The 12587-nt window shown below is 40.5% G+C and overlaps 1 protein-coding gene across 5 annotated transcripts in view; it reads left to right on the forward strand.

Annotated features, from left to right (window-relative positions):
* The window catches only part of MAPRE2 (microtubule associated protein RP/EB family member 2), a 158264-nt gene that overhangs the window by 61050 nt on the left and 84627 nt on the right, over positions 1-12587 (forward strand). Inside the window, exon 1 of one of the 5 annotated variants that reach the window (XM_050942047.1) lies at positions 836-1100. The exons of 3 other annotated variants lie outside the window; for them this stretch is intronic. In XM_050942047.1, the coding sequence (XP_050798004.1) occupies positions 982-1100 (119 nt within the window). In that variant the 5' untranslated portion in view covers positions 836-981. Of the gene's footprint in view, positions 1-835; positions 1101-1226; positions 1335-12587 lie in introns of those variants that run through there. One more of the 5 variants, XM_050942048.1, reaches the window with a different exon arrangement.

Consider the following 12587-nt stretch of genomic DNA (forward strand, 5'->3'; position numbering starts at 1 on the left):
GCCTGAGACCGAAAATAACTGCGTATTACTGGGGAGAGATGAGGGTGGATTATGATCTTTCAGAAACGCTTGTTTTGTTCCCTCATAAATGTAGGTCGAAACACTGGTGACTCCCCTAGTCACATGAAGCAGGGCTCAAAAGACGTGTTGCATCTCTGCGTCTCCAGAGCGCTCTGTGTCGTGAAAATGGCTTTTTGCCATGTCCCCCTTCTCCGCCAACCATCAGAAGAGAATTGGGCTTTCACAGGGGGCAAAGTTAAAGCTACTGTGGAAAAGACCGTGGGTCATCCCGGCTCGTCCCCTTCCTCTCCCAAGTCCCGGCGGCTCCCTGCAGTGTGTTCTCAAGGGCTGCGTGCAGCAGCCTGCTTGTAAAACCCCACCGCTGGCTACAGCTGGGGCTCGCTGCAGTTTCTGCCTCGCAGTGACTCTGCAAGCCGTGGGGTCGGCCCGCGTGCAGCCCGCCTGCTCCCGGGCCGGTTCTCTGGCTGGAGCTGCAATGGAAGCACCCGCTGGGTGGGGACGCGCCGGCCCTGAGGAGGTTCCAGGGCGGCCCCCCGCCCGGGCCGGGCTCTTTGTGTACACAGCTGCGCTCCGCGCAGGGGACCGAAAGGAAATGGTTAGAGGAAGGGCTGGCTTTGGAGGGGGGGGGGCGGCTGGCGCGCTGCAAGCCAGATGTAGGCCGCCCCCATCCCCGCCTCTTCGGCTGCGCTGGCGCGGCCACGCCGGAGCCCTTGTGCGAACCGAGCAGATCTGATGAGTTAGCTGGTTGCCATGGTGAGGGGGCCGTGTCACGTGGCCAGGGTGCTGCTCCAGGCGGTTTGACGTCAGCAGGCAGGCAGGCAAGGGGAGAGCGAGCGCGAGGAGCGAGCCGCTGTGGCAAAGCAGCAGAGCAGCCCCGGCGCAGCCTCTCCGCCGACCTTCCGCGCGCGAGCGAGCGAGCGAGCCAGGCAGCCAGCCGTGTGGGGGTGGGAGCGCGCGCCAATGCCGGGACCTACCCAGACGCTGTCCCCAAATGGCGAAAACAACAACGACATCCTGCAGGATAACGGCACCATCATCCCCTTCAGGAAGCACACGGTGCGCGGGGAGCGTTCCTACAGGTAACCCGCGCCGGCTTGCAGGGATCGCCCTGCTGCGTGCGCGCGTGACTGGGGTGGGGGCTGCTGCGGGCATTGCAGCGAAGGGACAGGCAGGGGGATTACATAACAAAACACCGTGCTCGCAGCGGCGTGTTAAAAATAAGCTGGGACCTATTAGCTGGGGGTCCTGCCTCGCCTGCATGGAAGCCTGGTTCTTGGAAATAGCGTTTGCATTGTCCAGCTGGAAAACATTTTGTGAGTAGACTTGCTGCCTGTAGGGGCTCTCCCCCCCACGCCCCACAGACCCCTCCTTCCTTGCGTATTGATAAAAAATGCAAGCGAGAGAGATCTGTGGGGTCTTCCAAAGGGAACCGGGTTGCAGCGCCGAATTTCTTGCTGTGCCGGGGTCACCGGGCATCTGTGCGTGAAAGCCAAGGCGAAGGGATGGAGTAAAAACGGCTTGTGCCTGCCCTGGTGTGTGCAGGAAAAATGGAATCCTCTAGATTAAACTGCAGTCTGTGATGATGATGTTAAAGCGCCAGATTGATGGAGCTTTGTAAGAATTCTGCTCTCTGATTGGTGGAAGGCTTGACAGCAGAGGTCACGGTGTCACGCATTCACTAAAATTTCCTCCTCGAAACCCAGGGTTTATTAGAGACACGGTGGACTGCAGCCGTTTCTACAAGACACTGCGTATCCCGTGCCTTTTCTTTGATTCTGGTGTGTTGCAGGGAACACAGCCCTTCTTTCCAGTAGGGAGGCAATTGCATTACATTTTTGAGTATATGGTTTGAGGATGGTGGCTGTGTTCTTTGTTGCGGTTGTAAGCATTTTTGATTAATGGTTTGGCATGTATTGTTGGCACCATTCATACATTAACATATCTGACAATATGGTCCAGTAGATAAGCTAATTAAATTGTTGGCATTTTTTGATAAGGATAACAATGTAGCCTTGAGTGCAACTAGTTTTATGTACTCTGAGCTGTAGACTTGAAGGGTGATAATATGGTCAGTTGTATCTTCTCTGAAGTTAAGATGCATTATTTTAAATGCTGCTTTGATGACAGCAAGCTGTGCCTTTTCAGAGAACACACATCTTTCTAAGCTCATATTCTCAAACCAGAAACAGGAAATGATGCTGTTCTTAAAATGTTAGCTAAATGTTTAGGTAATGTATATTATCTGATTGCACATAGAACTGGATCAAAATAAACGTGAGTGTTTTGCTCAGTTAGCCAAAGAAAATCAGAGTATTTCACTTTATTTTTTTATTAGGCATAACCTGGCCCTAATAACTCAGTTATGCCAATATTAACTTTGAAAGTAAATCTTGGCTGAATCCATACAGTTCCCCAAAATCTCATGGCTTATCACTCAGATTAATGTGGTGAGGTGACATACTTTTGGAATCCAAGTGCTTACTCTACCCTGAATGCCACACACAAATGTAGCCTGCACTTTCTTAGAATCTTATTGCTTCCCAGAGGCCTTCAGGTCTCTACAGGCATTTCCTTTATGTTCACTGGGCTTAGTTTTAAAGCAACATTATTAAACTTCCAATAGGTTTTTCACCTTTTGTAAAGTCATTCCTACTGGCAGGAAGACTGAAGCTCTCGTTTCTTAGATTTAAATTCCTGTCATATAGCATAGTTTTGTTTGAGATGACAGCTGCATTTTGACCACATGGCTAAATGGAAGCATTTTGCTGCATCTTTGCAGTTGGGCTGTACTCTGGTTACAATCTTTTGATAGAAGTAATTTTAATTTTAGGCACTCCAGTTTGACTTACAAAGAATAGCACTGTCTTCAGTGTTTGTTGAAACCCTTTGTTCAAAAAGATCCTCCCATAGCACTATTGCACCAGAGACGAATCACTGTTTACATTTAAAAGCAGCAAAGAATCCTGTGGCACCTTTATAGACTAACAGATGTTTTGGAGCATGAGCTTTCGTGGGTGAATACCCACTTCTTCAGATGCCCACGAAAGCTCATGCTCCAAAACGTCTGTTAGTCTATAAGGTGCCACAGGATTCTTTGCTGCTTTTACAGATCCAGACTAACACGGCTACCCCTCTGATACTGTTTACATTTAGTACTTCTGCACCTACCAACAAAATAATCAATTTTCTTGACTGACAATAATGCATGTTGGAATGATAGTCACATCAACAAGACTATACCTAAAAATTGAAATTTTGAAAAATTGCTGTATTAAGACTACTGGAAACTTTACGGTGGAAATGAATGTATCAATTGAATAATACTTCACATGAAAATTGCTTACATTTAGCCTTTTACCCAGAGACTATCCAGGCCTCAAGATGTTTTAAAGCCTCTTTATCATTCACCCACCTGTGAGAATGGAATATAGCACATTACCTGTCAACACTAACACTATACGTCATTTTAGGATACTTAAATGAATAATCCAATTAAATGCAAGCTAGAATGGCATCTTTATTTAGTGAATAAGCACTAGACTGGGATTCAGGAGAGCTGGAATGTGTTCTTGGGTCTGCTAACAACATCCTTGTGACCTGGGACAAGTCATTTTACCTGTCTCTGCCAGTTTCCCTATATATCAAATGGGGGTAATGATACTTTAATAAAGTATTGTGAGACCTACAGATGAAAAGTGCTCTATAAGTGAACATTACTTAACTGAAACTTACAGGAAATATTTAGTTAAATAGCTAAATTGGGATTTCATGATGTCACAAGATCACATTCTTAATTTTGCTGAAACTGCCATGAAATCTTTAAAGACTCAGTTGGTTTAGGCCTCTGATATACCCTGAGTTCTAGTAGGATGAACGTCCTTATACATGAGTAAATTTATGTTTAATCTGAAAGGCAGCATTACATCCACTAAGATCATGCTGGAGTATTAGTTCAATTGAATTTGAGGGGAGAAAATGCACCTTGTATAAAATTCTATCCAATTTCTTGTATAGCATTTTGCATTTTCCTTATAGCTTTCATATTCAAATAGTGACCAGAACAAACATCTCATAAAATCACACCCCAAGCTGGCATGACTCTGATGGTTAGTTGATTCCATCTATATTTAGAAATATGGATTAATTGTACTCTTAAAAAAATCCTAAAACAAGAAGTAGAAGTCAATTGTTGGGCAAATCTTGTGTTTAAAAAAAACAAACAAAAATATTCTGCTCACAATCAAGTTTGATCAAGTTAGACTGTGCCTACTATGTTTTCATGAAAAGCAAATAGTGTCTCTTTCTCCTACAATGTTAGACACCATCTCAAGTTATCCTCCATAATATACCTTAGATGCTTTTATGTAAACACATCTTAATTTAAACGAAATGGTTAAGTTAGTCATAATAAGCAAAAGTATATTTGTTAATCTAGTGAAAAATTAGTGCTTTTATAATATTTAATATTGTTAGGCCTTATTTAACTCTTGTACAGTGCTTTTCATGTGTAAATCTCAGTGCACTTTTCAAAGGAAGGGAGTATCCTCTTCATTTTGCAGATGGAGAAACTGAAACAAAGTGACTTGGCCAAAGTTATCCAGCATTCCAGGAGCAGACCAAATAATAGAACCTGAGTCCCAATACAGTGGTTTATTCACTAGGCCATGTAATAGTCTTCAACATCCTTGTAAGGTAGATATTATCCCCATTTTACAGATAGGGGAACACATATACAGAGTGGTTCGTGGCTTGCAGTAGGTTACCTAGAGAGTCAATAACAGAACTACTATTCAAACTCTGAAGCAATTCCTGGTTTCTAATTCTGTGCTCAATCCATAACATCATGTTGCATCTTACAGTAAATAATTGTAAATATTAAATCTATATTAGTTTATTAAAATGCTATTTCTGGAATGGAAAGGAAGGACAAGAGGGTGTTAGTTTGATACATCTCATTCAGGAGGCTTGGCTGTAAATTTGGTTTGGAACTAAGGTGTAATAAATTTTGATGGCCAAGAATAAATCTTGGCCCCCGCCAGAGAATAGCCCATATTTGCTCATAATTACAATTCTCCGCCCTAGGTAAATATGAGTAAATCAGTAAAGCAGCAAATCGGGAATGACAGAGGTGGGTGGGGACATTTTTAAACAGGTATCTGCCCACAGCACCCTATGCCACAATCTAGGCAATTCAATCAGTTCACTAGCCACACACAAATATTTAAAGTACTTGTCAAGTTTCATATTACAAATCTGAAGTAAAATTTTTAATTCACTAAAATAGTGGAGTCTTACACCCTCTTTCATGGGATACCACTCCTAATTTGTTTTATCCACATGCAGTTGGAAAATCAGATTTAATAATTGGCCCTTTGACCAGTAGCCATATCACTTACTTCCCTATCCTAAGCTTTTAAGAATGATCATTTAAAGTTTTCAGGACTCTTTCAAGGTTTTTGCTGGTACATACAGCTTGAGTACAGATTTTATATATATATATATATATATATAATAATTTTCTGACACAATATCTTTGTTTAGTTATAAATATTTACTTACTATAAGTGTCCTCTTCTCACTTTATAAAGAGAAACTGGTATTTACACTGCTCATATGTAGCTTTTCTGTGCATAATAACGAGTGTGGAACAGAAGTGGTGGTGTCCTCATCCACTGATTACAAATACTATAAAGTTTGACAGGATATGTCCAGAGTTTCAGTTGGTGTCAGGGTATAGGGATTTTCAGATGGTAGTTTATTTAGAGTTAAATTAATGGTAGAATGTTAACAGTTTTAGGACCCAGAAGTCTAGAATCATACTTCACATCATTTTAATTACCAGTATTTTCTTTTGTTTCTATTGTATTAAGTCCTGGACAGATTTTCTACTTGAGAATTTTGGACCATGAATCATTCATCCGTAAGAAAACCTGTAGTATGTCTCAAGAGGGTTTCTCTGTATTGTTAAAGTAGTTTTGTCCACTGATATTTTACTCTTTGAATAAGTCTATTCCTTCTGGATGTCTAGAGCAGTGGAATTTACCTTTTGATACAAAATAACTGTATTCTTTACTTAATGCAATAAGTCCTTCTTAAATTGGTTAGACAGAGCACAAACTCTTGTTGGCCACACTCCAGCAAATAGTTCAATTGACTTTAAATAAGGCTACTCGGATGAAATGAGTACAATAGGGCTCGAAGTCTTGTTGCAAGGAATGATGGGAGAAGATACTAAATTAACAAGTACTCTCATTTTATGGGGTTGGATAAGTAAGGCTGATGAACTGCAGTTCAGTACCACACCCTTCAGTCTGAATTTCAAATACTAATCATGACAAGTGCTGTTATAAATTAGATATAAAGGTTAGACTTTTGAAAGTGCTCAGTGTTGATCTGCTTGCTCCCATTGCAGTTTATGGGAGTCTTAGCTTTGACATCAGTGATAACCCTTCTTGCCTTTCAAGCATCTGAAGTAAAATACTACCACTGTGGTAAGGTAATACCCTTGGTAATGTCCTGTGTGTATTAAAAGGTAACTTAAAGGAAGCAATTCGTATCCAATGTAACTTGTATGAGTGATGCAAGAATCTTTCCTTACCTCTTGCCTATTGTCTGTCTGGACAACAGATGTTCTTCTGTGTTTATCTTTATTCCCATACAGGTTGGATTCCTTTCTCATCCCAATTCCCTTCCACAGAGTCTACTGTGTTTTGTGTGTGTGTGAAAGCTATTTTCTCCTCCTCAAAAGCTGGAGTGAGCAAATTCTGATTCAGGGATAAATTGAAGACACTGTTTCAATGGGTATAGCCCATTTGAGAGATCCTGTTTACAAAAATGAGCTAGAGTGGCACACCATGGAGCTTTACTTAAAGAAAACTTGTTTTGGCAAAGCAAGTGTTCTGAGTGTACTCAAACACTACAGCTGATCTGTAGGGCAAGGGGCTGATCTCATTTGCGCAATAGCATTGCACTGGCATTTCAAAATATAAATATTCCTCAGCCTGAAATTGTTGGTGATCCTATTCTGATTCTTGTTGGAGAGAACCTCTTTATGACTTACAAGAGAGTCTAGCATTAGGTCATGTAGCGAAGTGAAACTAAAACTTTTTCCAACATACCACCCTCTTCTCAGCCTGCAGGCCAGTTCTGTCTGACTAAAGTGCTTTGGGTATAATTGAAATATATGCTGTGTTTGTAAGTCTATGAAGCATCCTGTGGTTAGATGGGTTTTATTTTAAAGGTGCAGCTTGTTGAGCTGCTTATTAATACGATCACTAGCCCAGTATTGTGTGGCTGCTAGCAAAAGGAGAGTAGATTTAAGATATTGGAAAATTTTACCTGATGTATCCTTTTAGAAATAACCTTTTTGGCATTGCCCCAGCCATGTCCTCTTGTGGGGAGACCTTGTTGCTAGGTACTTTCCTGCTGGTGAGGTTAGCATTTCCTGCTGCCACTGCAGCTGGCAGTGAAAAATGTCTTAACAGAATTTATATGGAAAAAAGGTTGGGTAGTTTGGGGGACATAGGTGTGGGGAGCTGCATGGTTTTGGATCCAAGAAGAAAGGTAGTAAATAAATTGATAGGAGCAAAGTAGAAACCTTAATTGGCCTTTTTCCTTTGCTATGTGGGTAGAGAGAGTGAGGTCCAACTGCCTTGTCACATTTGGACTAGATTATGAGAATTGAACCCTCTGTGCAGGCCTAGGTTCTGTGAGATGTAATGGACCCATTGAGGCACTGGGGATTGGTGGATGTCAGCCTGGCCATTGCTTAAGCTCCCTCCCCCCTGCAGCATCAGGGGAGAGAGGAGCCACCAAACCCAGGCATCAGCTAAATTTGGGAAACAACAAATAAGGAAACAGATGGGAGTGAAGGTCAAAGGGCTAAAGTCAGGGATTCAGAGGAGTACACTGAGCAGAGGACCCCGGACAGTGCCTACTACTCCTCAGAGGTGTCCATGGAGACAGTGGACACCTCCCAGAGGAACTCCGCCTGGATATGTGGCTTAATGAGGGACCGAAAGTAGGCCCCACAGTCACAGAGCACCCACCATCCAGCTTTCTTCTCCTGGTATGATAGATAGCCATCTTGGCCAATGCCAGGAGCAGGCTGATGAGGTGGTCTTGTGACTTTGTAGGGCCATAGACAGAGTGTCCTTGGATCAGGAGGTGTGGGGGAAAAGGGCAGCCAATAACCTCAGGAGGAGATTCTGGAGGAACTGGAAGACAGGTTGCAGTATGATGCACCCTATATAAATGCACACCATAGTCTCCCTCTTGCTGGAGAAAGAGCAGGGATTGGGGGAGGTTGGGAACCATGCCAGATGCATGCTTGTACTCATGGTGAGATGTGAGGCAGTGAATGAAGTTAGATCAGGCAGTAACCTTTCCCATGTATACGAAGGGTTGGAGGATAGGGAATTAAAACTAAAATAGTGTAGAGCTATATTTGAAGCACTTATTCACTCCAAAATGCAAGTGAATTTTTGAAATGTGTAACAATTGTTGGAGAAAAATTCCTGCACTCATCCTCCTTTCTTCCTCCCACTCTAAGGCAGCCATAGCTCAGTCTTGGTAAAGAAGCAGATTAGCATGTGTCAGCTTTTTACTCCCTGCAGACTTTCCAACCAACCCTCTTGATGGTTTCATAATAGAAAATTAGCGGTTTCATCACATATGTTGTCAATCCTATTAACTGGTGATCTTGTTAATACTAAAATGAATACAGTGTAGTTCAAAATGAGGATCTACTATCTGCATGTAATAATCTGGCTGTGAAGCTTTATTACTGAAGCGTTGCTGAAGAGTAAGTTTTGTGGACCAACACTTATGTGCACAAACCATGGGAAGGCTAGGACCATCTGGTAAAATCATATATGTATTTTAAAGGTCTGGCTTGACCAATTTGATTTCATTCTCCTTTCATGTATAGCTGTAAACAAACTAACTGAATTATGATTCAGTTAAATCTGTTTCTCTGTCACACTGTCCAAAAAGGATTGGTTCATCAAGAGGAAATGTAAACATTAATCAGTGAAGGGAGGCTTAAGGATGTAGCTTTCATAGGAAATCCTACAACTGTGCCAAATTGAGCTGCTCAGGGAGGAATGTCCCATGCAGGCTGTGGGCCAGATCCTGCCCCTATTTATGCTAGTTTTACACCAGTTAACTTGTTTCAGATCAATGGGGTAATTCTCACCTACTGCCTTGTCAGATACGAATCATATGTTATGAATCTAGGACATATGTGGATAGCAAAGGAAGGGAAAGATTATTAGAATGATCTTGTGTAAATGTGGTTTTAAGAGTGCTGTATAATAATATTTTAAAAACCAGTGGATTTGACCAAGAAACTATTTCTCAAACGAAAAAACTTTAGCCAAGATTTTTGTCTGCATAACCAGGGTCCTGCACCAACAGTACTGCAATGTGCAGCTGAAGAAAGGAACAGCCCATCATTTTACTTCACAGAGATGCAGAAAATAAATTAAGAATGTATATGTGCTTTTGTGTGTGTGTGTTTTGTTTGTTTGTTTTGTAATGGTGTGGGAAGGTACGGTGAATGTAATTTCAGCTGCTTTTTAGATATGCATTTTTCAGTATTGCATTTCTTGGCAAAGCTCTAGGAGATGGTCAGTCCAAAGGGCTGTGGATAAGTGACATTTCAGAGAAGATATATTATTAGAAGTATGTAAAATGAGCATTCCTCGTACAGCAGGTCTGCTTTTTTGTACAGTGCAAGTTTGCTACCTAAAAAGCTACGTTTAGTCAGAGATGCACTTGAATGCAAATTATTGTTTGTCACTCTGGAATGCAGAGTGTGGATTCTCAGAAGGGCTGTTAGTACAGTACTGTGTTCTAAAAAATAAAAATATGCCTCAGGTAAGTTTATACATTATTTTGAAGAGGAAAACCTTTTAAGGTTAATCCCTGTGGAACCAGTGCGATAGCTTCCTGGTTGAGATGCATTAAAATAATATATATCCCATTAAAATATTTCAGTTACGGTATTCAGTAGCTTAAAAAGGGTAGCTTATCATTAAAACCATTATAAAAATCCTGAGTAATAGCTTGGTATGTGGAGGTGGAGTATATATCTCCGGTGAGAGAGAAGCCCCTTGGGGAGTTTCATTTACAGAAAGAATATCATTAGTGAGAGCTGGAAACATGGAGGCTGTGAAATTAAAATTGGTCAAATAAAAGGGATGTGTCATACTGAAACTACAGCATTAGCTCACAAATAACAGAACTCTGTTGGAATCTTGTACACAGAGAGGGCTATGAGATTAAGTCACTAAATTTTACTAAATTTGAATTATTTGTGTTAGGCACTGTTGTAACACTTTTTTGCCCAGTTGTCAATATTAAAAATTGTGAATGTCCTACAAAATATTACACAAGATGCATGCAGATTCTGATTCAGAATCTGAAAGCAGACTGTTCTCAGTTGCCATATTGCTCCATCCCAAAAATCAAAATGTCGCAGCCATTAGACATCTTTGTGCATTACTGCCTGGCACTACACACTGTCCAACACCTATCGTTAAATAAAGGGCCAAACGCTCCTTTGAAAGTAGTGTAGCTTCTTTATGTGCTCTTTCTGTCGTCTCTAGGTCACATGCCATGGATTAGGTTTATTAGCTAAAATTGGTACTTTCTGAAGGGCGGGTTCTGTCTTTCCAATACCACTTCCACCATTTCCTGACGAAGAATTACTAAATGTTAGAAAATGATAGAAATTAATTGGATTCAGAGCAAGGCATATAAGGGCTAGCCTACACTACAAAGGCTTTGCTGGTATAGCTATAGTCTGTTGGGGGGTGATTTTTCTTCTTCTTTTTTTTTTTTTTTTTCCCCTCTCTTCAGACTCCTGACAGACATACCTAGGCCAGCAAAGCTTTGTTGTGTCGATCTGGCCTAAGGTTCATGAAATGAGCAGAACATTTTAAAAGTTAAAAGAAGAGTCACAAACAACTCTTTACTGTTACCAAAGTGAAATCCACCCCTTCTTATTTAAGGTAACTAATTAGAAAATAGATGTAGGTTTTCGTACAATCTCACTTCCTGCTAGGAAAAAAATTATTTGCAGGAGGATGGTGTCATTAGAAATAACTTCTTGTAAATGTGCCATACGGTTTGTTTGTTTTTTGACAGCTTGTGCTGTGCCAGAGGGATGCTTCTGTTCCTGAAATGTATTGTCACCAAATTTCATCCAGCAGGACAGTGGTGTGTAAATTATAGGGAAATATTTCTTTTACAATATCACCATACAGAAATGACCACAAGTTCATAGGGCAGTGGAAAGGGGAGAGGAGTATAGGGTTTCTGCATAATAGGTAAGTAGTGGGTTTTGATGCCAACAGATGATCTGATGACATCAGATTTTACAATGCTTTTCTTTAGGGCTGTCAAAAGGTTTTTAAAAAATAATTGTAATTAATCACGAGATTTTAAAAAAGTCATGATTAATTGCAGTTTGAATCTCACTGTTAATAATAGAATACCAATTTAAATTTATTATAAATACTTTAGGATTTTTTCTACATTTTCAAATATATTAATTGCAATTACAACACAATATCAAGTGTACAGTGCTCATTTTATTTTTTGTTTTTTATTACAAATATTTGCATTTTAAAAAGGTAAAAAATAATTTTCAGTTAACCTCATACAAGTGCTGTAGTGCAGTCTCTTCAAAGTGAAAGGGCAACTTACAAATGCAGAATTACTTTTTGTTTTTGAGTGCAACTATGTAAAAAAAAAAAAAAAAAAAAAAAAAAAAAGGTAAAACTTTAGAGCCTACAAGTCGAAATATGAAGTGGCATACGAATATTTAGCATATCTGGCATGTAAATACCTTACATTGCCGGCTACATCAGTGCCATATGAATGACTGTTCTCACTTTTAGGTGTCATTTTAAATAAGAGGAGGCTGTCATTATCTCCCGTAAATTAAAACAAACTTGTTTGTCTTAGTGATTGGCTGAACAAGAAGTAGGACTCAGTGGATTTGTTTGAGGTGATTTAAAAAATTCAGTTTTTTATCTTTTTAAACTCTTACCTTAAAGAAATTCAATAAAGATCACAGCCGCATCTGTTAAATCTAAATGTCATGTGAAGTATGTCATCTTATTGCACATGGATTAATGTTAGGGGGAGGGGGAGGAGCCTAACTAGTTTACAGGCCTACAGAGCGAACCTGTTTTGTGACATGACCTTGTAAGCAGAATGTTTGACAGTCCCAGGATTTAATAAATGCATACTGTAAATATGTAACTTAATTTACATACCAAGTGCGCCTATAGGTTACTGCATGTTGAGGTTTGTTTGTTGCATGATGCATTTGTCTTCAACTAAATTGCTTGTTTGTTGTTTACAGTGTTTATGGTGGGGATTGAACTCACCAGGGTCAACATGTGTCACATGGGAGTGTACTTTAGGACTTAACCTTAAAATATTCCATGAAGGGAGGCCAAACTCTATTAAACAGTACATCTACCTTTCTTTTAGCTTAAGGTGAACTAGGGCACAGCTTTGCTAGCCCTTTCAAATAAAAGAGGTGTGTCTGA

This window comes from Gopherus flavomarginatus, chromosome 2, assembly GCF_025201925.1.
Source record: "Gopherus flavomarginatus isolate rGopFla2 chromosome 2, rGopFla2.mat.asm, whole genome shotgun sequence".
In the NCBI taxonomy this organism is placed as follows: domain Eukaryota; kingdom Metazoa; phylum Chordata; order Testudines; family Testudinidae; genus Gopherus; species Gopherus flavomarginatus.